Below are 27,139 nucleotides of genomic sequence, written 5' to 3'. Positions count from 1 at the left end.
AGTAACAAAGACTAAAGAAGGTAAGGGCTGTAACAATGACAGATTTGAAACGGAGCTGCAAAAAAGTAAATGTGAAGGGTGCCATTTCTCTTGATACTATCCATTATTATAGTGCTTGTGTTTATATGGCTTCAGAAAAAGAGAAAAAAGCTTGCTACATTTTTGTATCAGTGAAGAACCTTTGTGAGATTTTCACTTTTAAGATGTTAACAAGAAACAGCTGTATTTGCATACTGATCTATCCATGAATTTTATTATATTTCTCTCAACAGAAAAAAATATAATTAAGGTATTAAAAAATGTGAACTCCCCTTTCCTTAGTGTAAATAAAATCACAATAAGATTCCTGAAACCTTGTACTTAACTGAAAACCCTCCTTTTAAAATGCATGCTGGTCTTAGTGTTTAAAAGACGTCAATTGATTTTCTTACTCTATATTCATGTTATCCCATCTTTATTTCTGCAAATATACCGTTTTATAAGGAAATACTTCAGAATATTGTGGTAATTTTGCCTAGTAATAGACTGGAGAAACACAAAAATCTAAACATAGAATGGCCAAAAAGAAAACACACACACACACACACACACACACACACACACAATATATAGGTGCTTTTTTTAAAAGTTGCTTTGTTTTTATTTTTTTTTAAAGATTTTATTTATTTATTTGACAGAGAGAGATCACAAGTAGACAGAGAGGCAAGCAGAGAGAGAGAGGGAAGCAGAGAGAGAGAGGGAAGCAGGCTTCCTGCTGAGCAGAGAGCCCGACGCGGGACTCGATTCCAGGACCCCGAGATCATGACCTGAGCCGAAGGCAGCGGCTCAACCCACTGAGCCACCCAGGCGCCCCATAAAGTTGCTTTGTTTTTAATAATTTATTCTAAAATGTATTTGGAATTGAGATGCAAAGCTGTCTGAAAGACTTTATTTGGGTTTGAAAGAGTCTGAGATGCTGATGCAGGTTGTCAATATCAAACAGAATTACTGGTTTGAAAGACGGCAACTGAAATCTAGAACCTAACTGGGTACAGGTTACTTTGTGAGGATCAAAGAAATAGAACCCCACCTCCCTGACCCCCCAAAGCATACTAATATTTTTTATTGAACATACTCTTCAGAGAGCTTTGAAACTCGTTTTTATGATAACATCATTTTAGATTTAAACTAAAAAATTACTCATTTTGAAGTAGTTTGAAGTAGTGTCTAGAACTACATTTGAGAACATTTTTCCTATTGGGCCTGCTGAAGGAGGCAGCAGAACACATCTGGTTCTCTTATTCTGAAAGGGTAAGGCTCCACTATCCCTAAAGAGCAGAAACTGTGAGCCCCCAGCTCCACATGCTCACATATAATATCCCCTGTGTTTGGCCGCAGTGCTGAATCTTGTGTGGATCCTTACAAGTGGATTCAACTTGCCAAAGGCAAAGTAGTTAAAAAGAAGCAAACAGCAAGTCCCCCTTGCTTCATATTCCGAGGAGGAAATTCACAAGCTTCTGTAGATTGCAGTGTTAGGAAAACCAAATTGGTCATTAGAACAATGTTACCACTTCCCCACTCTAAGCCTGTTTCAGAGTCTCCACTGGTAATTGCTGACTCAGTTTGCCTCCACTGCCAGAACTGAGGCTTGCCCCAGATTGTCTACTGACTTGATCAGGAACAGACAACAGAGGGACAAACTGTGACACTGTGACACTCTGTAGTTCTGGGTTTACCAAAGCGTATTAATTTGGTCTAAACTGTGTTAGGACTGCAAAGGTATAAATATCCTTTGTGGGAAGGGGGGGTTAAAGAACCCTAAAATTTTAGGGCAACTGGCTCAAGGTCACCGAGGGAAGGCAACATTTGAGACTGGGCTCTTCAACAATTCGGTCCAATAATGGACCGGAGCCAAACACGACACCATCCAGGAGTTTCAAAGCTGCGTAGTAAAATAGCTAGCGTGGGCAGTCCTTTTGTACTCCAGCTAGAGTAAAATTAACGCAGTGTTCCCTTCTTCCATTGCTGCCTGACGGCATCCAGCAAATGGGTGTAGGGTTAAGGAGAGCAGGACCCAGCTATCCGTTCACAGCTGAGTCTTTGAGAAATTGGAACTGAGGAGGGTGAGAACCACGGGAGAGGGGCAGTGAGTTGGGAGAGGAAAACGGGAGCAGCTGAGTGCAGGGCGAGGGGAAGGAAGCCGGGGTGTGTGCGTCTGGCAGGGAAGTGGGGAGAGGGGCAAGAGTGAAAACGGGGCCGAACTCCCGCTGAGAGAACCCAGCGGCCGCCGCCGGCGTTAGAGGGTGAAGGCGGCCAGTAAGAGTGAGGGGGAACGCGGGAAGCCGGGGGAAGGGAAGGAAGTAGGAAAGAGGAAGGAAAGGCAGGAGGGGGAGAGAGGAAGAGTGGCTGCAATTTCTGCGGCCGGCTCAGTAGGAGGAGCAGGAGGAGAAAGAGGAGGATCCAGAGTCAGTCAGTCAGGCAGCCAGCGGGAGGTGGAGAAAGCAGGAGGAGGAGGAGGAGGAGGATTAAAGATGGCCACCAACAGCTGCGGGAAACGGCAACAACCCCTCACTTTCCGGGATGGTCCCTGCGGGTCGGCCCGGCCTTGATGGAGAGGAGAAGCTCGAGAAGCGCCGAGGCTGAGGCGGCGGCGGCGGCGGCGGGGACCCAGCGAGGAGGAGGTCGCGGGGGAGCAGGGACCCGGGCAGGAGAAGGGAAAGGCGGCGGCGTCGCTGCCCCGGCCGTCTAGCGCCGCTGCCCGCCCCGGCAGACCGGTTCCCGCACCTCGCGGCCGAGAATCAAGGCCGGCCCGCGGCTCTGTGTCCCGCCGCGGGGCTCCCGGGCCCCGCCGCGGACGCCGCGCCCGCCGCCCCCTCCCCGTCGCCGGCGCGCACTCGGGCCCTCCGCGGTCCCCGCTCTCGGGCCAGGCCCGCCCGCGTCCGCCCGCCCTCCGGTGAGTGCCCCCCTGTCAGCGCCCCCTACCCCTCCCCGCGCCCCGCGGCCGCTTTGTTTGTGCGGGGCGGAGGCGCTGCCCATTCGCGGCCCTGTGCCCGCTGGCCCTGCGGACAGGCCGCGGCCCAGCTGCCGCCCTCCCCTGGGACCGCGCTGCCCTTAGCCGCTGCTGCCACTCGGGCTGGCCGCCTGCCTGGTGTCCTACACCGCGGCCTGGAGAGGGCGCCGTCGCGGTGGGGTCGGGGTTGGGGTCACGCGCTGCTGGCGGTGGGGAGCGATGTTGGGGTATTTTGGGGGGGGCGGGGGGGAGGAGAGGGCTGGATGTTGCCCCTATGAGCAGTGAAGGTGTAACCTGGCGGTCCAAGGATTGGGGTCTGGTGAGGGCCCCTTTTCCAGACCCCGCGGGGTCTGCGCTGCCGGAGCCCCCAGCGCCCGTGCGCAGCCGAAAGAGGCCTCCATCCCTCGGGCGCTGTCTCCCGGGCTGCGGGCCTTTCCTGCTCATTGCTGAGCCCTGCTCTCTCTCCCCCAACGCCCTGTGCTGGAAACCCTTCGTTTATGCAAGGAACCAAGATGCTCTTGGGGTGTGTGTTTGCCCTTTTATTCTCTTGTACATGGGATGTGATGGCCTCGCAAATACTCAGTTACCATAGGGTTCAGAAAGCAGATGTGACCTTTCCTACCAAGAGCCATTTGGCCCACCTGGCCAGTGCTTGATCCTCAGGTGCAGCATTTCATTGGTTTGTACCACTGAATTCTGAGATCCACGACATTGGGTTCTCTTTTCGTTGAAATAACCTGATAAAACCTGATTGAAAGGATATTTACTATATGAGTGAATCCTTGCCTCTACTTCCAGCGCCTTAAAAAATGGTTGTTTCCTGTGGGAAAATGATGCTAATGCATAGGAAAAACAATTTTTTGTTCAGTAATGGGCATGAGTTGATTAGTGCCAAATGGTATTGTAGTCTGAAAACCAAACAATTAAAAAAAGAAATACAAAACCTTTTGCTTTGAGATGGCAGTATGTTTCCAGGTTGGAATTGTTTGAGAGCAGGTTTAGAACAATTAGTTTCCACCATTAGGCTAATATAACAAACATAATGTAAAACAGAACAAAAAATATGTTGGTTAAAAAAAAACAAACTAGGTGTGTATTAGTGCACAGGTTTAGCAAAACATAAATCCTGCTTTAAAAAAAAAAAACAACAAAAAACTTTACAGTCGGACACCAAGCACAGGAAATGGCTTGGTATGTTTTTTTATATTTAGAAATACATACTGCATTAGATTGACTTGAGAACTCTTGCTAGGATTTTTGAGCACAGTAATGCATGCTATACTTTGAACTATTCATTCTCAAACTGCTAGAAATACAGATTTATACTCGTTTCTCTTTCTGAGTTGAAATTGATTCATGTAAAAATGTTAGATTTCTAACTTAAAATTTCTGCAAAAAGGAGATATGAATTATAAAACATGACGTCTGGTCTTGCAATATCTATAAACCGGAAAAGAATAAATGACAACATAGTATTTCAATATTAGTTGGATTATCTACTTGGAAATTCTTAAACTTTACAATTTTAAGAGTTTACATCAAGTTTTCTTAATTTAATGCATGTGCTTCAGAGGGTCTTTGAATTGTTAGAAATCCTGTGCAGAATGTAGCATATATTTGGATTTTTTCTGGATGAAGAGTCTATGGAGTCATCACATTCTTAAAAGATGGCTCCACAAAAGTTTATGAACTAGTGGATATATAATTAATAAATCTCCTGTGTTTGGAAGGTAAAATTCTTAGAGATTTGATAATTTATATCCTTTACTTGGAGTTATGGCTAAGAAATTTTTATTATTGAGAGTTTAGCACATAGAAATCCTTTTTCATGCATTCATGAACCCTTAGGAAAATGTTAACCCCATTTTACAGGTGAGAAAATAGATATTTAGAGATGCTTGTCAAAGTCACACAGCCACTGGTAGGCCAACTCTTCAAACTAGGCTGTCTAAGGTCAGAGCCAGCACCATTAGCAAAAAGGCTACATTAAGCTTTGAATCAATGATAACATTCGCTTGATGTTAAAATGAGTAATTTATGTTTTGTTAAAAGTGGATCTGAGATTATCATGACATACTATATCATGGAATTTTAGAGCCACTGACTCCCAAGTAGGAAGAGATCTTAGTGATGCTGACATCTCTTAATGATACTAAACTGAAATCACACCCAAAGTAGGGCCATTTCTGTGGCATCCTTGGATGGATCATCCAGCCTCTGATTTTCATACCTATGTCATTACAAGTTCACTTCTTCTTCTTCTTCTTTTTTTTTTTTTTTAAAGATGTTATTTATTTATTTGACAGAGAGAAAGATCACAAACAGGCAGAGAGGCAGGCAGAGATGGGGAAGCAGGCTCTCTGCCGAGCAGAGAGCCCCATGCGGGGCTCGATTCCAGGACCCCGAGATCATGACCTGAGCCGAAGGCAGAGGCTTAACCCACTGAGCCACCCAGGCGCCCCACAAGTTCACTTCTTTTTTCAACATTTTAAATCTTTTTCTGTTTATGTAAGTTAAAATCTGCCTTCCTGACATTTCTGCTAAGTTCCAGTTCTCCTTTTGTATGTATGATGCATTTATCATCCATAAAGGCATTAAGAGATAAATGACTGCTATTCTAATTTTTGTCATCAGATTTAATGAAGTATAATTTACATGCAGTAAAAGTTTTCACAAATGTATACAATTGGATAATCACCACAGTGAAGATACAAAACATTTCCTTAACACCAAAAGGTTCTCTCCCCCTGCCCCCAGCCCCTGACAACTATTAATAGAATTCATGTCCCTATACTTTTTTCTAGAATATCGTGTAAGTGAAATCCTACAGTATGTAGTCTCTTAGGTCTTCTTTCCTGTAGCATAATGATTTTGTTATTCATTAAGTTGTTGCATGTATCAGTAGTTTGTATAATTTTTTTTTTTAAAGATTTTTATCTATTTGACAGATCTCAAGTAGCTAGAGAGGCAGGAAGAGAGAGGGGGAAGCAGGCTCCCTGTTGAGCAGAGAGCCTGATGAAGCCCCCCCCATCCCAGGACTCTAAGACCTGAGCCAAAGGCAGAGGCTTAACCCACTGAGCCACCCAGGCGCCCCTGCATCAATGGTTTGTGTACCAGTGTGTATCAGTGGTATGTATGTATCAGTGGTATCAGCATGCATCAGTGGTATGCTGACAAATGTTGTAACGATGTGCTCTCCAAAGGAAAAAAACCCTGATTTGTGGTATTTGCTAGTTATTGCAGCATCAGTACTATTATCATGGCCTATATTAAGGTATCTTGAGTCATGCCTAGTTTGGGTCAGTTATGAATGTAGCTGCTATAAACAATGTGAGGAACAAATGTTTTCAGTTTTCTTGAGTTTGTACCTAGCAGTGGGATTACGTGGTCCTAGAAGAAGTATGTATTTGTCATTTGCAGTAACTCTATATTGAATCGCCAAACTTTTCCAAAATGACTGCTATTTTGCATTCCTCCAAGCAATGTTAAAAGAATTTCTGTTGCTCTGCATCCTTGTCAGTACTTATTGTTGTCAGTTATTAAGCTGTTAGCCATTATTATGCATGTAGTAGTCCTTTAACATTTTCTACCTTTTTTTTTTTAAGATTTTATTTATTTATTTGACAGATCACAAGTAGGCAGAGAGGCAGGCAGAGAGAGAAGGAAGCAGGCTCCCCGCTGAGCAGAGAGCCCAATGTGGGGCTCAATCCCAGGACCCTGGGATCATGACCTGAGCCGAAGGCAGAGGCTTTAACCCCCTGAGCCACCCAGGCACCCCCATTTTCGACTTTTTAACTCTCATTTTCAATAGTGTTTGAACCAACATAGGAAGTTTATGACCCACATTGCTGAACAGTTTTCCTTTTTTTTTTTTTTCCCCCGACTTGGTCATCAGTCATGATCTCACTGTGAAAGCTGTAGCATTCAAAGAATGTTGATTTCTTATTATGAAATTGCCTTTCATGTTATTAGAATTGCTTTTTTGAGAGGAGTCATTAGAGAATTCTAAAACTCAGCTGTTGACATTTTTAAAAAGTGCCTCAGAAAAAGCTACGTAAGGCTTTGTTTTTTTCATAAAAATTCAGAATTTAGAAAACCAAGTTACGAAGCATTTCTTCAACTTTTCCTTGGACTTAAAAAAAAAAGAGAGAGAGAGAGACTGAAATAATTCAGTCTTGTAGACTTTGAACTCATGCAGGAATTTGTAAGAAGTGTTAATACATAAATGATTGTAGCCTTACTTCTAGAAAAATTAGAAAACTAGAAGGCTAATTTTCCTGTATATTTTTGATTAAGTATATTTGGGGTTCTTTTTTGCTGTTTGTCAAGTTTTGTTTTTTATATACTAATGCATAAGCATTAATGCCATCTAGAGTGCTGATTTTATTCTGGAAGATAAAATGGTTTTTAGTTTTTCCATATGGAGTGACAACACATTTGTAGGTTAATCATTTAAATATAATTAAAAAGTGGTGCATTTTTGATATTTGAGCATACATTCTTAACTATCACTTGTTTATTTTACCAGTCCAAACCTTACTTACTTAGCTCTAGATTCATATATCCAACTGCTAGTTTAGACATACGCAACTGAGATGTTCCATAGGCACATCAGCCTCAACCTGCCCAAGCCTTAACTCATAATCTTTTCCACCCTCCTCCTGTCTTCTTAGTTTGAGGAAATACTGTTTCGTTTGCATCTAGTGTGTCGCTAGGTGGACACCTGGCTTTCATCTTCCTTTCCTTTGTCTTCCTCAGTTTCCACTTCCTGTCAAGTTGCTTTTATCTCCCTAAGTATTTCTCCTCTACCTTTTCCTCCTCAGAGGCCTTTCTTTATTCTGGCCTGTATTTCTCTGTTGAAATATTACAGTGCTCTTCTATACATGCTTTCCTTAGCTGTAGTCTCACCTCTGTTCATCAATTTCTCTCACACCCTTTCCGGAACAAATACCCTTTTCTTTTCTTTTTTTTTTTTTTTTTTTAATTTATTTATTTGACAGACAGAGATCACAAATAGGCAGAGAAGCAGGCAGAGAGAGAGGAGGAAGCAGGCTCCCTGCTGAGCAGAGAGCCTGATTCGGGGCTCAATCCTAGGACCCTGGGATCATGACCTGAGCCGAAGGCAGAGGCTTTAACCCACTGAGCCACCTAGGCGCCCCACCCTTTTCTTTTCTAATTTTGAAAAATACACAGTTGTGATCTTTTCAATATGCATTTTTTTTTCCTCTTTAAAATCTTTTAATAGGTCCTAAGTCATCAAAGAGCCATTAAAACATGGGGTTCTAGTCTGTACAAAGCTCTTTGTGACCTGGCTCTAGCTTTTCTGGTCTCATCTCTGACAGCCATTCATTTGTTCACTTAAAAAAAAAAAAAAAAGATTTTGGGGCGCCTGGGTGGCTCATTCAGTTAAGCGTCTGCCTTTGGCTCGGGTTGTGATCCCAGGGTCCTGGGGGCTCAGCAGGGAGTCTGCTTCTCCATCTGCTTCTCCCCTCTGGTGCTCTCTCTTTCTCTTAAATAAAAAATCAAAAATAAATAAATAAATAAAAATCTTAAAAAAAGATTTGAGTGTCTGCTGTCTGCTCTGCAGAGTGCTAGGTGAGAGAGTTTTATGAAGGAGCTTAAATTCTAGAGGGGGACAGATGACAAGTGTATACTATTATCAGTAATAAGTGCCTTGAGCAACATAAGGCTGGGTGAGGAGGTAGGGAACAGTAGGTTGCTGGTGTGGGTGCTGGTGCCGTTTATAGAGGGCTGTATGAGAAGGCCTCTGTTTCCGTGACATCTGAGCAGAGACTTGAAGTTTTCTTGGGAGTGAGAGTTTTAGATTTGCGAGCAGAGCAGGTGCTGATGTTTAGAGAACAGGAAGGGGTTGGCTGGAGGCAGGTCAGAGCTGGGGTCAGGCCTGTGGCGGTGCCTTACAGACCCAGCAGGCCATGTGAGGACTTTGACTTCTGAGCTCAGGGAGTTTGAACCTAAAGTGGGTCCTCTCCATGGACTGAGGTGCATTCCTGTCTCCAACTTGAGGTTTCTGAAGTACGCCACCTCTCCTACCTTAAGACTTTACTTCTTCTGGGAATGGTGCTGAATTGCCCCTCCCCTATGTTCCCTTAGCACTGTCATACCCGTACTTAATAGCTGCATTGTTTGTCTCCTCTCCTAGGCTGAGGTCCTAGATTTTTTTTTTTTAAACCTCCGAATTCGTATTTCATTGAATTAATATCTGTCGAATTTTAGAATTGCTGAAAATGGAGTAATTATTGCAAACTGGGTAAGAGATACTCAACAGTACTGCCGTAGTGACTGCTATCTCATGTGAATGTGGATTCTGTTTTGCTGATCACTGTGCATTTAGTGCCCAAGCAGTGAGCCGTGCATAATAAGTGTTCAGTAAATACTTGGTGAATGATCACGTGGACATCTATGTGCCAGCCTCTGCTTGCTCTTTAATTCCGTTTCCCTGAAACCCACAGGCAAACTTCCTCCAAATCTCTTAACATCTTTTTCTGCCGCCTTATCCTTTCTGTAATCACAAGCTCAAGAAATGCCAATACTTTGGAAATTCTTTCATTCATTCATTATAAATGAATGTAAATGTAACAAAGAAACGTAGATGATCTCTCTCTAGGCTAAATAGATGGGGGTTATTGCACAATTTGTGGCTTATTTGCACTTCAGTTTTCCTTTCTTTGGTGGGAATTTTTTTTTTTAAGATTTTATTTATTTATTTGAGAGAAAGAGAGCATGAGAATGGGGAGGGTCAGAGGGAGAAGCAGACTCCCTGCTGAGCAGGGAGCCGGATGCGGGAGTCCATCCTGGGACTCCAGGACTATGACCTGGGCTGAAGGCAGTTGCTTAACCAACTGAGGACCCAAACACCCCTGGTGGGAATTTTTTTGAGGTTATTTTATTACTGAGCCCTTGAATCTTTAATAAACAAGACACTGATAGTTCTAGAATATCCTTTCTATAAACCACTCAAGCAGGAGCAGAGTGTGAAACGTCTAGTACCAGAAATAAAATCCACAATATTTCTTAGCATGTTTCATTTGGTTGAACAAACAATTAGAGTTGGTTTATTTACCTCACTATGATGGTGCAGGCTCGTGGGTTTTTTGTGCTCAGCACTGAGTCTGTAGAAGTGGCTGCTCCAGCAGGGACTCTTCAGCTCCACAACATCTAGGTATCCTCTCAAGCCTGGAAACCTTACCAGTAACTCTTGAGTCTCTCAGTCCTTACATCTCCGGCTCCTACCATCCATTCTGCCTGTGCCATAATACCTGCATGTCTTTGTTTGGGTTTTATTTTTTAATATTTTATTTCTTTGTTTGAGAGAGAGAGAGAGAGCAAGAGAGAGAGAAGGAGCAGAAGGAGGGGTAATGGGAGAGGCGGATTTCCTGCGGAGCAGGTAGCCAGATGTGGGGCTCTATCCTGGGCCTCTGGGCCTCTGAGCTGAAAGCAGACATTTAACTGACTCAGCCACCCAGGCACCCCATGCCTGCATGTTTTTGGGCCTACAGGGGAAAGACATTGGGAGACCCTAATTGTATTCGCTGTAAGATGAGGCAAGGACTTAATTATTTTATTTTATTTTATTTTATTTTATTTTATTTATTTATTTGCCAGAGAGAGCGCAGAGCGAGAGAAAGAGAGAGAGCACATGCAGGAGCATAACCAGGGTGAGCTGCAGGCAGAGGGAGAAGCAGGCTCCCCACTGAGCAAGGAGCTTGATGTAGAACTTGATGCCGGGACATTGGGATCATGACCTGAGCCGAAGGCAGGTGCTTGACTGACTGAGACACCCAGGCATCCCAAGGCAAAGCATTTAAAGTAACATATGTTGGTGATGGGAATTTTCTTCCATTTCTGTTTAACTAAAAATCATCACGTGCAGTAGGCTGTCTTATGATAATCATAAATACTGGATTATTGATCTTTAATAGTGTTGAAGTCTATTTTGATAGGCCTGTTGGTTTTTTAGTATGTGAAATACTTGGTATATCTTAGTCTGCTTAATGTGGGTACTATTTTTATTTTGACCAACAAAATGGTAATTTTGCTATGTGCTGAATGTGTGGCTTTGGGTTTGAGTTTTTGTTGTTGCTGTTTTTTTTTTTGTTTTTTTTTTTTTTTAAAGATTTTATTTATTTATTTGTCATAGAGAGAGAAGCGAGAGTGAGCACAGGCAGACAGAGTGGCAGGCAGAGGCAGAGGGAGAAGCAGGCTCGCTGCCAAGCAAGGAGCCCGATGTGGGACTCGATCCCAGGACGCTGGGATCATGACCTGAGCCGAAGGCAGCTGCTTAACCAACTGAGCCACCCAGGCGTCCCTGTTGTTGCTGTTTTAATGGTTATGTGTGAGTAGGGCCTTCATTTTATTTCTCTGAATGGTCTTACTATTAAATATGTACGTTGGTTTTCTTACGTCAAGGACAATTGTTAATGACTTAGGTCTAAGTTTTCTCCCACAAATTAAAAAAAAAAAATTGTCACCATCTTCTATGTGTGTATGGTATATTAGTGTATGACTTGGGACAATAGTAATGCATTTAGTTATTTTAAGTACAATGTATCATTGTGCTGTTCCGCGGAAGAGCACCATGGCGGTCAGGTGCTGTGGTACCCAGGCACGCCTGAGACTTGTGGGTGTGCCCTTTCTGTTTGTTATGCTGACCCAATAGCAGACACTGTTAGGCCTTAGGAAAACAGAAACTTAGGTGGTAATGTCATTATCCATTTCAGTGAAGTTACAAGCTTAGATTAGTAACTGTAAGTCAGCTATATTCATGTGAAGCTATAGTGGGTTTAAAGTATGGTACTTGTGGGGCGCCTGGGTGGCTCAGTGGGTTAAAGCCGCTGCCTTCGGCTCGGGTCATGATCCCAGGGTCCTGGAATCGAGCCCCGCGTCGGGCTCTCTGCTCAGTGGGGAGCCTGCTTCCCTTCCTCTCTCTCTCTGCCTGCCTCTCTGCCTACTTGTGATTTCTGTCTGTCAAATAAATAAATAAAATCTTAAAAAAAAATAAAGTATGGTACTTGTATCGTGGAGTCTAGAAGACTACTGGGTGAGATTTTTTTTTTTTCCTAATAAACTAATTACAGTTATTTGATTCTTTTGTGTATGGCCTAATCCCTTTAAAGTATTCTTTATTACTACTTATGAAAGATAAGTGTCTATTTATAACGGCACTTCAGAGTCCCAGAAATTAAGGGATTTCAATTCTTTTTTTTTTTTTAAGATTTTATTTATTTGACAGAGAGAGATCACAAGTAGATGGAGAGGCAGGCAGAGAGAGAGAGGGAAGCAGGATCTCCACTGAGCAGAGAACCCGATGCGGGACTCCATCCCAGGACCCCGAGATCATGACCTGAGCCGAAGGCAGCGGCCTAACCCACTGAGCCACCCAGGTGCCCAGGGATTTCAATTCTTGTACTGCCTCTGCTACTACAGAGCTGTGTTACTTTAGGGCCCGTGACCTGTCCTGTCTGGCCCCTGGTTCTTCATCTGTTGGCAGTCCTTTCCACTGCAGGTCCCTCAGATAATGGTGATAGTTGAGTTCTGACACTAGTTCTGTTTGCTTTCCTGAGTCCTTAAGCCCTTGGTACCTATGTTGTGGTAGGGATCCTGTTACAGGGTACTCTCTGACCCGAATAAAAGGTGTGTCATCAACACTTAATGAATTTGTTTAAAAAAAAAAAAAGTTTATTTAAATAGATACATGCTGGGGTGCCTGGGTGGCTCAGGGGGTTAAAGCCTCTGCCTTTGGCTCAGGTCAGAGTTCTGGGATCGAGCCCCACATTGGGCTCTCTGCTCCTCGAGGAGCCTGCTTCCTCCTCTCTCTCTCTGCCTGCCTCTCTGCCTACTTGTGATCTCTGTCAAATAAATAAATAAAAATCTTTAATAAAAATAAAAAATGAATAGATACATGCTGCAGGGAGGGGTAGAGGGAGAGTCTCAAGCAGACTGTGCTGAGTGCAGTGCCTATGCAGGGCTTAATCCCACAACCCCGAGATTATGACCTGAGACAAAACCAAGAGTCCAATACTTAACCACCTGCACCACTGAGGTGCCCCAGATTCACTGCATTTTAAAATATTAGTTTCAGCTTCCTCTTCCTGTATGTTTCTTCCTAGCTCATTTCCCTCTTCTCCAGCCAGTATGGACTTAAAGAAGGCAATTAATTTAATATTAGCCTAAGAAAAGTAAGCATCTGATACCTAGCCATTGTATTTATTGTAGTATAGTTGACATAGTGTTATACTTAGCCATTATTTGATATTAAACACTCATGCCAAAATTATGTTGGCAGGGGGATGACTGATTTGTTTATATCTGCATAGAACCTTGTAGGTTTATTGCCTTGCTTTAAGTAAAGCATCCACACACATAAATTTTACTTTATAATTTAGGAGGTGATTAATTATTGTATATAGGACTCAACACTTCATGTGTCATCCTTCCGCAGGGCCCAGCTAATCTTCTCTGTATCGTTCCAATTTTAGTATGTGTGCTGCTGAAGCAAGCAATAGAACTCAACGCTTTAAGAGGAATCCCACAAATGGAGCACCTGACTAGCTCAGTCAGTGGAGCATGTGGCTCTTGATCTTGGGGTTGTGAGTTCAAGTCTCAAGTTGGGTGTAGAGATTAATTAAATAAAATATAATCTTTAAAAAAAAATCCCACAAGTATTGTCTCAAAATATTCAGATCTCAGTACATTTTAAGTGTTTGAATTTAGAAAAGCAATTTATATATTTGTTTTAAACTTTCTAACATTTATTCAAATTGCATTTCCTTACATATATATGTGTGTGTATGTGTATATGTGTATATATATATTACATATATATATATATACACACACTTAAAGTTTTTTTTTTTAAAGATTTTGTTTATTTGTCAGAGAGAGCTCAAGCACAAGCAGAGGGAGAAGCAGGCTTCCTGCTGAGCAAGGAGCCTGATGGGGGACTCAATCCTAGGACCCTGGGATCGTGACCTGAGCCAAAGGCAGATGCTTAACTGACTGAGCAACACAGGCATCCCTGTATTTTTAATTTTGAAATAATTATAAACGTATAGGAAGTTGCAGAAATCGTAGAATCCATGTACCCTTCACCCATCACCCTTTACCCAGTGGTAACATTTTACATGACTGTAGTATAATACTGATTTGTTTGTATTTTACTGCTAAAAGAATAATTACCTTGCTCATTTTGAAAAATCTTGACTAATACAAGAATGTTGATATTTTTGTTCCCCTCAGGAGGAAGAGGTTATTTGTACAAATTCAGATTCTATGCTTATTTCTATAGGTACCAGACAAAGATGTACATTTCTTCCATGCATTTGCTATAAAATGGGTGACGAGTAACTAGGCAAGCGGCTGATTTTTCTTCACTGGGAAGTTCATTCACAGCCCTGGATATGGTCATGTAAAATTTCAATTACATGGCATTCTTCTTAATCTTTCCTGGACTGACTGACTTTCTTTCTTCCTTCCTTCCTTCCTTCCTTCCTTTCTTTCTTTCTTTTAAAGATTTTATTTATTTATTTGACAGACAGAGATCACAAGTAGGCAGAGAGGCAGGCAGAGAGAGAGGAAGGGAAGCGGGCTCCCCGCTGAGCAGAGAGCCCGATGCGGGGCTCAATCCCAGGACCCCGGGATCATGACCTGAGCCGAAGGCAGAGGCTTAACCCACTGAGCCACCCAGGCGCCCCTGGACTTCTTTATTTAATCACTAGTATATTTGCTTACTGGGAACTTTCATTCTTAACTTGTAACAGAATATAAAGAAAGAAATATTGGACAGTTAGTCAAGAGATATTTATTAAGTACCCTCTATTACTGTACTGAATATAAAGGAGTTGTGGAAAAGCAGAAGGCGTATTTACAGTGTAGATGAATAAACAGCTGTAGAACATTACCACATATTGTATAATGTATTTCAGCAAGTTTTATTCTCTAAACATGTACACATAGGGATATAATTGGCCTGCAGTAAGCATTTGTTGAGTGAATGAATGTACTTAGGTAATAAGCATGTTGTCACAAAATTATGTAAGTCTTAAGAAAATAAATGTTTACTGTCACTCTTAGGAATTCTAAAACTATTCATTATCGACTGAAAGAATGATAATACATGTTTTATTATGTTTCTTTATTCTCTTCACCCTAGAGATCCTTTGGTAAATTCATAATCAGTTTTCCTTGATAAAAGCCTGGGTCTCTGTGATTCTAAAACCCAAGCATTTTCCCCGTGGAATGTTGCTCATTAAAACACAGTATTAGGTGATGAATGCCATATTTAAATAAGCATGAAATAAAAATAAACTCCCTATCAGTTATTTTTAGAAAAATCATCGTGTATTGATTCCCTAATTTATTTAGCTTGACTTATTTCTGTAATGACTAGTAAGTATACTGGGTCAAGTGTAAGGGATTAAAACCTGGTTCTTATTTCTCAAAATGCTGATAAACTGTAAATAAACTCTCAAAGATGCTAAAAATGTATATTAAATATTTTATAATTTCTTTCCTAAATATTTAATAAATGTTTTATAGTATGCTGTGCTGGGTGCTGTGGAGCTATAAGGATGTCTAAGATGTGGATAGTTCTCTCAATACCTCTGTAATACCATGAAGATAAGATAGACTTATAAGTAAATGAATAGTATGTGATTAGTCTGTGAGGTACAGAAGTTCTATGGCTGCTTGGTAAGTAGAAAGATTACTTTTAGTTGAGATGATTAGGGGAACCTTAAGATGATGTTTGATCTGAATATCAGGGAGAGTGATAGAATTTCCTTAGTGAAAACTGTGAAATTTACTTATGTCAAAATCATAGAAAATTATAAAATCAATTGATTTTACTATCAATCAGGTGCCTTTTCTTGGAAAAAAAATAGTCTGATTTTAATATTTAAAGAATGAAGATAAGGATTAGGAATAAAATAAAACATTTAGGAAAAAAAACTATTTTTTAACATGAAAACCTTACTTTTGCTACTGAAGCATTTTGCAGCTAGGTTACCCTGAAAAGTGTACTAAATTATGATTTTCCTAGCCTGTATTCTTTTTAAAGTAATTTGATCTGTCAGATTAATGACCACTGTGCTTTATTTATTTCATCTTAGTTTGATACCTCCAGAAATAAATGAGTTATCTCTTTGGTGAAAATGAAAACTGTTTTATTACTGTTCTGTTATTTACTGTTCTGTTATTTGTTAGTTTCCAGTGTTTAAAGTAAGTATTTCTATTTTCTCTGAGTGAAATAGCATTGAAAAAATTATCTTGATGGGGTACCTGGGTAGTTCAGTCAGTTGAGCATCTCACTCTTGATTTCTTGATTTTGGCTCAGGTAATGATCTCAGGGTTGTGGGATTGAGCCCCACATCTAGCTTTGCACTCAGTTGGCTTGAGATTTTCTCTCTCCCTCTGCCCCTCCCCCAGGAACAAACAAACATAAATAAAATCTTAAAAAAATTACCTTGAAATTGTGAAGCTATTGCTAAGAGGTAGCTCTTGGTGACAGCTTAAGGAAGAGGCTAGAGGAAGAAGGAAAAGGACAGTGTGTGTGAATGGCGACACCATAGGGGAATTCTTTGTAGAAGGGAATTGTTTTACCACAGGTCATTCAGTGTAGCTGATGCCATGCTGGACCTAGTTAGACCTGAGCATTTCTGAAAGCTGGTTTCTTGGTCAAACCTATATAAAGAGAAGAAAAAACCCAAAAAACCTCTCTGAAGAGCAGAAAATCTTTTGAATTTGCTTTAGTTATATAATATTAGTGGAGAATGGTGTCAACACGTTCGTTTGTGTTCCCCACCTCCTTTTCCACAGAGACCTAGATTTAAATCTGAGTCACCAGAGTAAATAGGTTCAGCGATTCCCATCTTGTGTTAGGTTGCACAACCTAACCAACCACATGGGTTGGCATAGGTGTTTCTACTTTCCGGAGGGTGTGGGGAAGCCGGACAGGACATGGCAGCTGCTGAAAAGCATGGAGGCTACCATTACTATGGGACATGTACTTGTGTGTAGGGGCCCGACAGGAGAAGGATGTCGTGAATAGCCTTTCTGAGATGACGATATTTAATGCTAGTGATCTGTAGGCAAAGCGTGGAGAAGAGTATTGTATCTTTCTTAGAAAGCGTATTCTTTTTCTTTATGGATTTACATGCACTTTGAATGTTCTCAGCCTAATACATTCATCATAAATGAGCCATTTTTTGACTGTTGCTTGCCAGTGTTGAAAGATCTTTAAAAAGATATTCAGATTCTGGCCTTTTTTCTTACTCTGCTTGTTGACACCTACTTTAAGTGTAGATTTTAATAGTTGCTTTGCATATCCTGATGTCAGTCCAATCAAGATTGTTTAGCAAGTGCTATTTTAATGGAAGAAGACCAGTTGCATTCCAGTACCTAATTGTTGTTTTGGTGTTATTATTTAATACCTAGCATGCTTATATCTATTAGTCACATCTGCGTGTGCTTTTTTCAGTTTTATTAAAGCTTAGAAATGCTTATATAGCATGCTACTTTTGGCATTTTGAAAATTTTTCTCAGATCCTTCTGAGTAGCAGAGATAAATACTATACACAAGTTTTGAGTTTGGTCTCATTTTATCATCTGTTATCATTAAAGGGTCAATAAAATAGTCCTATTTTTACAAAAAAAATTTTTAAGATGGCAAAGTGACTACCTTAGTAAAGAATCCTCTGACTTATTGGAGTTATAGGTAAAACTAAATTGCATTCTTATTTTCCTATCACATAATCTGTTTTTTTTCATGAGAATTCAACTCACTCTGTCTGCAAACAGCAATTTAGAAGATACACTGGCCAGTAAGTCATTCCCAGATGCCTGTAATAAAGTGGGTTTTTAAAAGATAAATATTAAGCATGGTGTTACACTGAGGAAAGGGTTATAGGAATATAAAATTGGAATAAAGGAAAATAATTGCCTGGTGAAAGGGTAAGAGCCAATGAAATTAATACATGATGTGGGATGCATTTTGCCTTATGCTTACTGATGTCAGTAGGAAGTTGTTTTTGGGAAAGGACTTGGAACTCACATCACATTTGGTTTTGTTAGAGTAAGGTCCTCCCTGGAAAATGTCTATCTTGTGACTGTATTGTATCTAAGCTGAGTACCTTTGCTATTCCTCAACTAGCCATCTGAATCCTTCATTTTTTTTTTTTCATTCAACAAGAGTTTGTTAACTCTCTACTTTCTGTGGTGAAAATGTTAAGATAAAAAAATATTATTTCTCATTTCAGAGAGCTAGTAAATTACTCTAGCATAACATTATTATTTTTTTTTTTAGCATAACGTAATTATTAAATATTGTGTTAACGACATGTGTGTTGAAGTTTCATCGGCTTTCCTCCCTAGCCACAGTATTTGGGGTTCCTTTTTTATTCATTGCACTTGTTCTTCCTGTAGTTCTCTTGGCTTGTAGGGGGCCTAAGGCAAGTACACACACCCTTTTCCTTGAATCTTGGGCTACTTTGAAGTTTTCCCGTATACCTGTGGATGATCTCCCATCCAAGTACTAACCAGGCCCGACCCTGCTTAGCTTCCGAGATCAGACGAGATCGGGCGCGTTCAGGGTGGTATGGCCGTAGACCCTGTGGATGATCTCATTAGTGGCTTGATCTTTAGTTAGGAATCAAGGTAGAGAAAGCCAGAGAAGGGAACAACTTTAATGAAGATGTAGTATTCAGGTATTCAATGAAGATGAAGTATAATGAAGGCGGAGAAAGTGATGGGAATCCCATTTTGGATACTAAATGGGATTAGAAGTTTAATTAAGTATTCAGCATTGATCAAAAGAGATATTAATTGGGGTGCCTGGATGGCTCAGTTGGTAGAGCATGCAACTCTTGATCTCGGGGTTGTAAGTTTAGACTTACTTTGAGTGGAGAGAGTACTTAAAGATAAGTAAAATCTTAAAAAAAAGATACTAATTTATGTGACTAGAAATATATACTGTTTTACTGCTTTCATTACCTTATCAGTTTTGTGTCAAATTACTGCTAGAACTCTTAGGACTGAAATGGTCATTTCTATATGCTATAATAAGAGTATATTTATAAAATGTAATGTAGTCTTTGTCTTTTTCTCTACTTTTAAAATTATAATCTAGTAATTAAATTTGGGGGGGCATGTAAATGTCTGGAATATTAAGTTATTTTAATATTACTGTACTACCAAGTTGACAATCCATATCGTTTAGAAAATATTCTTTTCTTTCATTTATCTGTTTGTTTTGTTTCTAAATTCTTTGAGTTTGCTTAATTGTACCATATCTCAAAATATGATAGAGCTTTGTTGTATTTATGGTAATAAAGCATGCCAAGTTTTAGACTAGGGCAGAGGTTACTATTATACAGGACAGAGAAGAAGGGGTCCACACTTAGTAGTGCTGGATGTTAGAGCCGGGCTCGTCTAAACTACAGGTGTGGAGAAAAGGTCTCTTTAGTAAGCCATGTCAGGAGTGGAATAGCCAGAGAGCAAACCTTTTGTTACTGCGAATTCAAGGTGAAGAAGCGCATGGAATCTTGGAGAAAGAAAATGTGTGTGTGTGTGTGTGTGTGTGTGTGTGTGTGTAAATGAATAAAATACCTACAGGTACACATATATGAGTGGCTGTTAGAGAATTCTGTTTGTGGGTAGTGGGCTCTAGATCATGGCCTGATTTCTGTCCTTGGGATTGGGACTGGTAATCAAAAGTAGGTGTCCCAGTCCTAGGAAGAGACTAGATGAGGACCAGACTAGGAACCTCCAAAAGGTGTCAAAACAGAAACCTAGTTATAATAACTGAGATATCAACAGGGCTAGAACAACAGAAAGGCTAAGAGTAGGACAGAGTATATATTGGAACAAGCTAGGAACACTTTTCTAATCTGGGGTATAAGGGTTGGGTGAATTAGTGTTAATGACAACTTGATCTAGAATTGAAGGCTAGGGCTGAAACTGCTTATGCCTCTCCTGCCACAAGTACACATGTGATCTAGGATTTAAGTGACAGGAGAATCAAGGCACGTGGAAAGCAGAATTAGCCTGGGCTTGACACTTTTATACTAAGTATCTTTCAAGGAAAAAATTCATTTCCATTGTTAATCAGTAATCATTTGGTTTGCTTTATTAGCACTGGTAAGGTGTCACGAGTTGCAAAGAACTGCTGATGCCTCATAGTAAAGTCTTAACAGGGAACAGTTGCTGAAATGAACAAACTGAAGCATTGGAGTAAGTACACTTTCTTGCAAAATAAGAGGATATGAAAAAGCATGGTAGGCATGAGGGTTCTAATGTCATGATTCTGAAGGCAAAAGTACAACATAATAGGAGTTGAGTTCTTGAGCAGGGTAAGAGGAAGCAAGGAAAATGTATGATGATGATAATTTTGATGTTAAAATGAGAACTTTCCACACCTTTTTTCACTTCCTAGAAGAAGTCCTGTTAGCATGTTTTGGGTTGCAATCAGCTGATAATCATTAGCTTAAGGGGGGGAACAAAAGCCATTTTTGGAACCCATACTGGACATTGAATGATGAATTGAACAAGTGGGTCCTGAGTAGAAGAAACCAGAGGAGGTCTCGGGATCTCATTAGCAGTTTTTATACCTTCTTCCTCGACCCCTGCCATTAATGTGACTTCACATTGAAGAATTAGTCTCTCTGCCTTGCCTTTTCAGTTTTTACATTCAGTTTACCCTAGTCAGACCAGCTATCTGTCTCCCAAAGCTAGGGGACCGGAATTATGATACATATAGTAATAGCTCCAGAGTCTGTTTATATGCTGATGGCCATCCCCAGGAAGGGACCGTCAAATAACTAGAGTATCTCAGCCTTTTGTAGTTTAACCACCTCTTTTCTCTTCTTTTCTCTCACCTCATTTCTCTCCCCACTTATGTAAATATAGAGATAACCCTGTTATCCCATCTGTTGATGCAGTGTTTCTAGTGGCTCTATGTGAGCTAAGGTACCATATCCAGAGGCAGGGCCATAGGGCCACTGGTTTTGGTGTTATGCTGCCTCTGGTTGCATTGTGATTCTTGATATTTTACAACGTAAATTTAATTCCTGCTAACTTGCTGTCTGCATGATTGGGGGAAAGGAAAAGGAGATAAAAAGAAAAGGTGTTTAAAGGGAAAGATGAGCATACTTATTACTCACCGATGACCAGTAAGGAAATCAGCGGCAGCTTCAGTTTTTAGTTTTGCGTCAGCACACACACCCTAATCTGTCTCACTTCAGGTTTCATACCTTTGGGTAGTATCTTGGCTTATCAGAGTTCTATTCCTAACAAGCTGACCCTCTTTCATTCTTGAAAGAGTCTGGGCCCCTCATAGTTCCAACTGTATGGAATTGGGAGACTCTTCTACTAACTGTAACATGTGCACTGTGGGAACACACTCCAGGAGATCCCCCTGAGTTCTTCTCATGGGCTTCCTAGCTCCCAGAGTTAGAGTAGCAACCTTACTTCCCCTTGATAGCCAGGGAGAGTCACCCCCAACCAATTCTGTAGCCTCTTGTTCTTGTTTTTCTACTGTCCTGAGGAAATCGAACTGAACTTGATAAGCTCAGCTTTCAATAGAGTGAAACAGTTATTTTGTTTCCTGGTATAAGAACATCTTCCTTGGGTACTGAAACTTTAGATCAGCAGATTTCAGAGTTCTTGAGATAAGAAACAAAACCTTGAGAGCAGAAGAGACATCACTCCACTGTGCTTGTTGGTTCCCTCATCTGTTGTGTTCTGGAGATGGGAAACAGCATTTATTGTTTGATGGTTCAGAGCCTATTTTATATCCTGTAGCACTGCAAATTCAGAAGCTTTTAGCTGGGGCAACAATTGGTATATTAAGTTTCAAGAAGCCGTTACTTCCTACTAGGGAGATAACGGTGTTTGAGTAAGAGTCTACCTAATCATGAAGCCTTGAGCTTCCACTCATTGCCATTTGAAGTGAATTCTTGGATCAGAGGCTATGTGATTGATTGATTTTTTTTCTTTTTTTTTTTTTAATAAGCTTTTATTTGAGAGAAAGACTGAGAGAGAGCAGGAGAGCAGGGTGAAGCAGACCCCCTGCCAAGCAGGGAGCCCAGTGCAGGGGTTTTGATCCCAGTAGTCTGGATCATGATCTGAGCCAAAGGCAGACACTTAACCAGAGGCAGATGCTTAACCCACTGAGCCACCCAGGCACCCTGAGCTCATGTGATTTATATGAACATTCGGTTAATCTTGCATAGTGTTCCTGGCAAGGCAAATTCAGAATCAGTGTCTCTTACAGCAAAGAACCAGCCATCACCAGGTTTTAAAAGTTTTTATTGAAGTCCCAGTTAATATGCTGTGTAATATTAGTTGCAGGTTTGAAATGTAGTGATTCAGCACTTCCATACAACACCCATTGCTCATCACAAGTGCACTTCTTCATCCTCATGACCCATTTCCATCCCCACACCCACTGCCATCACCATTTCTGTAATCCAGGGGTCTTGCAGTAGTAGATCCTACAGGGAACTCTAAGAAGTAGATCCTACAGGGAACGCAGGCAAATGGGTTCTATGGTAGTGGCAGTTGAGGTCAGTCTTAGTGAGTCAGGTAATTAATTGATCCCTTGCATAACTACTCTTCATACCACCTGGTTGTGGTGGTTTTCATGAACTCACTGAACAAGGACTAGCCTGGCTGCAGGAGGAGTTAGGACCTGATCTCTGACGTGGGTCATCTATTCACTGATCATTAAGAGGCTTTATATTTTGGTTTATTTGCTTTGGCAGTGCCAGGATTCTGGTGAGGAATTTTTTTTTAGGCTATGGCTTCATTGTGAAGGTTCATTCAAATAGCCATTCCTTAGATCTCCCTATGATTTTTCCTCTGATCTTTTCCTTCAAGGCCATTGATCATGGCACAGAAAAGGGAAGGATCGTAGGCTCTCTAGTGGGCACTAAGAAGTGCCTACTACAGAAGTAATACTATATTCTGCAAGTTCTTAAAACTTAATTATATATTCTAAAAGTTTTAAAAAAAATTTTAGTCTTACTTGATTCAGATCTTTTTTCTTTTTGATTTCATGTTTTATAATTTCTTAGCCATAAAGGCCTCACTTTAAAATTTCTCTTTATTTTCGCTTATAGAATGCTAAAATGGCGTATATCCTGTGTTTGTAAAGGCATGTATGTATGCATGTGTGTATAGATGTACATGTATATGTACGTATATACACACACACACATATATATATATGCTCATTTGAGCATAGGAAGTGTCCTAAAAGTGTATACCAGACTGTTATGATTCTCTTTGGAGCATGGATTGAGGGAAAAGAAAACTAGATATTGTGGTGGAGAGCAACTTTTATTGTTTTACTTCAAAAAATGTGTTCTGCTTGACATTTCATATTTTACTGAGCATGCACTTTCATTAATATGAAAAATGCCAGCATATGACTTTTCTTATAGTTAGGAGAGAGAATTTCAGAATGATTAAGGACTAATAAGCACTACTTATATATAAAGCTACCTGTGTTGTCAATAAAAACATATGTACTTGTGTTTTTTTTTAATATTTTATTTGTTTATTTGACAGAGATCACAAGTAGGCAGAGAGGCAGGCAGAGAGAGAGGGAGAAACAGGCTCCCTGCAGAGCAGAGAGCCCGATGCAGGGCTTGATCCCAGGACCCTGAGATCATGACCCTGAGGCAGAGGCTTTAACCCACTGAGCCACCCAGGCGCCCCTATGTAGTGGTTTTTAATTTATTTTTAGCCTGTGTATTTGACAATCAGCTGCTTATTGAAAGTCATTGTATAAATTAGTTTTTCATGCATTTACACTAAAGTTGATTTCCTTTGCTTTTCTCATAAAGTTTTTATTTAAAACTATAACTAACAAAAAGCATAATATATCCTAATCTGAAATGTCTACACTTCAGAGGTCACATTGTGAAAAGGAGTTGCAGGAGGGAGTCTTTCAACATATTATTCTTCCTTACAAATTTTAGGTTTCATGTTAGGCATCCAATAGGGATCCAGTGCTATGAAGGGCTCTAAAGTAGATGTAAGAAGATGTATTTTCCAGTTTTTAGTATGGCGTCCCGATTGTATCATCTTAAGACTCTTCAGTAGTTGATGATGATTTTGTCACGTCCCAAAGAGCAGTCTATTACTATTTTTTTTTTTAAAAAGGAACCTATTCCTTTAAGTACATATACATAGAGAAAAATGAACAAATTGTAAGTAAATAGTCTATAAATGAACATTTAAATATACTATTTTAAAAAATGAAAAGGCTAGCCATAGGCTGGGAAAAATATTTGCAAAACATATATCTGGCAGAGGATTTGAACCAAAATACTTTAAGAAGTATAATTATTTGATAGTAAGACAAAGAACCCTGTCAAAAAATAGACAAAGAATTTGCACCAAAGATAAATGAACGGCCAGTACATCCCACATAAAAAGATACAAGTATGTAGAAAGATGCTCAACATCTCTAGTCATCAAGGAAATGCAAATTTAAACCATAGAGTGATACTATTACACACCCACTGGCATGGCTAGGAATAAAGTCGGACAGTGTTAAAATTGGTGAAAAAGTGGAGCAACTAGAATTTTCCTTTCATACATTACTGGTGAAATGGTATTGCCACTTTAGCAATTTCTTGTAAAGTTAAACATTTGCTGTATGAACTGTAAATTTCATTCCTAGGTATATACACAAGAGAAATGAAAGCCTATCTCCACAAAAAAAGCTAATGTTCATACCATTATTCAAAAGGGTTCTAATTTAATTTTAATGAATAACAATATTGAATATCCTTTCATGTGTTTCTTTGCTCTATCTACATCTATCTTTTTAAGAAGTAGTGATATCTTTAGCTCTTTAAAATTAGGTTGCTTATTTTAGTTATTTATTTCTTGTGCTCGCTTCGGCAGCACATATACTAAAATAGTTATTTATTTCTTAAACATAAGAGTGTTTTGTATGTTTTGGATATAATTGTCTTTTTTGGTATATGTTTTATAAATTCTCCTGGTTTAGGAGGGTTTTTTTTTAATACTTTTTAATTTTTATGTTATTATTACTTATTTTTTAAGTCAACTCTACTCCAACATGGTGGGGCTTGAGCTAAAAACCCTGAGATCAAGAGTTGTGTGCTCTATTGACTGAGCCAGACAGGCCCCCCAGATTTGTTTCATTTTTAAAACTGTCTTTTGGAATTTAAGAAACAAAACAGAAGACAGGAAAAATAAAACAAGTTGAAATCAGAGAGGGAGACAAACCATTAAGAGACTCCTTAAATTTTTTATTTTTATAGATTTTTATTTATTTATTTGAGATAGTGTGTGAGAGAGAGCTAGCAGGAACTGGGGGCCAGGGCAGAGGGAGAGGGAGAAGCAGACTTCCCTTTAAGCAGGGAGCCAGATGTGGAGCTCTATCCCAGGGCTCTGGGATCACAACACAAACCAAAGGCAGATGCTCAATCAGCTGAGCTGCCCAGGCACCCTGTGAGAGACTCTAAACCATAGGAAACAAACTGAGGGTTTGCGATTGGGGGGGGGGTAGTGGGGGGGTGGAGTAACTGGGAGATGGACATTATGGAGGGCACATGATGTCATGGGCACTGGGTGTTATAAGACCGATGGATCACTGACCTCTACATCTGAAACTAATAATACACTATATGTTAATTAATTGAATTTAAATGAAAAAAAAAGAAAAAATTCTCAATAGAGATTAGAACTTCAGGAAAAGCGAATATTTGTGGGTCCTGAAGCATGTAGGATTGTAAGACCATAAATAAGAAAGATATAATTATGGTTATAAAATTAGGTACAAAAGTTAACATTTGCTATGGACCTTGGGTGATAATGATATGTCACTGTAGGTTCATAAGTTGTAACAAAGGTACCATTTGATGGGGGGGGATGTCGATAATGGGAGAGGCTATGCGTGAGTGGGGGCAGAAATTATAAGAGAAATCTCAATAGCTTCTATTCCATTGTGTTGTAACCTAAATTTGCTCTAAAAAAATAATAAAGTCTAAAAAAATAACTATGTCTTTTGAAGAGAGAAGTTAATTTTGATGAAATCCAGTTTGTCAGTGTTTCCTTTTATGGTTTGTGCTTTGTATCTTATCAGAGAATTCTTCCTAACCCAAAGTCAATCTTATTTTGTACTGTTTTCTTCTAGAAGTTTTATTGTTTAGGCTTTACATTTAGGTTTACAATTTATTTGAGTTAAATTTTATGTATGTTCTGATGTATGGGCTGATTGAGATTCTTCTGTTTTGCTTTGGTTTTTACATGTGAATGTCCATTTTTTTCTAGCACCATTTGGTGAAACTGAATTCCTTGACATCTTTGTCAAAAATCAGTTACTGCATATGTGTGTGTCTGTTGCTGAAATCTCTCTTCTTTTCCATTGAGCGAGGTGTCTACCTGTCACCAGTACCACACTGTCTTGATTACTATAGCTATAGAGTGAGTCTTGAAATCAAGTAATATGAATACTCTTTTTTGTTTGCTTGTTTTGAAGTTGTTTTGGCTATTTTAGTTTCTTTGCTTTTTTTGTGTAAATTTGAGAATCATCCTGTCAGTTTCCAAAAAAAAAAAAAAAGTACTAGAATTTTGATTGGGATTGCATTAAATCTGTAGATAAATTTGGAGAGAAGTGACCACTATGTTGAGTCTCTAAATCCATGAACATAGTATATTCGTCATCTTTGATTCGTCTCATCAATGTTTTGCAGTTTTCAGAATACAAATCTTGCACATAGTTTGTTAGATTTATCCCTAAGCATTTCATGTTTCTTGGATGCTATTAATAATGGCAATATGTATATATGTAATTTTCACTTGTTTCATTGTTGGTATGTGGAAACATGATGGATCTTTGTATATTGAATTTTGTATGCGACAACGTTGTTAAATTCCCTTATTAAACCTAGTAGGGTTTTTTGTAGATTCTTTGGGATTTTATATATAGACAGTCATGTTGCTTGAAATAAAGACAGTTTCATAGCTTCCTTTGTAATGTATGCTTTTTTATTTTTTATGCCTTATAGCACTGGCTAGGACTTCCAATATAAAGTTAAAGACAAAAAGCAGTTTTTCACCATTAAATGTGATACTAACTGTATTTGTTTTGAGGAT

General features: G+C 39.8%; 2 protein-coding genes and 1 non-coding gene across 10 annotated transcripts in view; 1 reads left to right on the top strand and 2 right to left on the bottom strand.

Annotated features, from left to right (window-relative positions):
- Nucleotides 1-2,041: 2,041 nt before the first annotated feature.
- Nucleotides 2,042-3,433, bottom strand: LOC125094100 (translation initiation factor IF-2-like). Its single transcript, XM_047719831.1, has 2 exons — nt 3,012-3,433; nt 2,042-2,927 (listed from the first exon to the last, which is right to left on the bottom strand). Exons 1-2 carry the CDS (start codon nt 3,431-3,433, stop codon nt 2,450-2,452), a joined length of 900 nt encoding a protein of 299 aa, XP_047575787.1. The 3' UTR covers nt 2,042-2,449.
- Nucleotides 2,514-27,139, top strand: part of WDFY3 (WD repeat and FYVE domain containing 3) — a 279,105-nt gene continuing 254,479 nt past the window's right edge. For all 8 annotated transcript variants that reach the window (XM_047717875.1, XM_047717871.1, XM_047717877.1 and 5 more), the window contains exon 1: nt 2,514-2,932. The gene's annotated coding sequence lies outside the window, so the exon portion shown is untranslated. The remainder of the gene's footprint in view (nt 2,933-27,139) is intronic.
- LOC125094559 (U6 spliceosomal RNA) lies at nt 13,402-13,505 on the bottom strand. Its single transcript, XR_007125579.1, has one exon. It is a non-coding gene; the product is annotated as a U6 spliceosomal RNA (small nuclear RNA).

The sequence above is a fragment of the Lutra lutra genome, chromosome 2, assembly GCF_902655055.1.
Source record: "Lutra lutra chromosome 2, mLutLut1.2, whole genome shotgun sequence".
Lineage (NCBI taxonomy): Eukaryota > Metazoa > Chordata > Mammalia > Carnivora > Mustelidae > Lutra > Lutra lutra.
The sequence above is the reverse complement of the archived record's forward strand: the minus strand, read 5'-3'. Positions and strand labels throughout refer to the sequence as shown.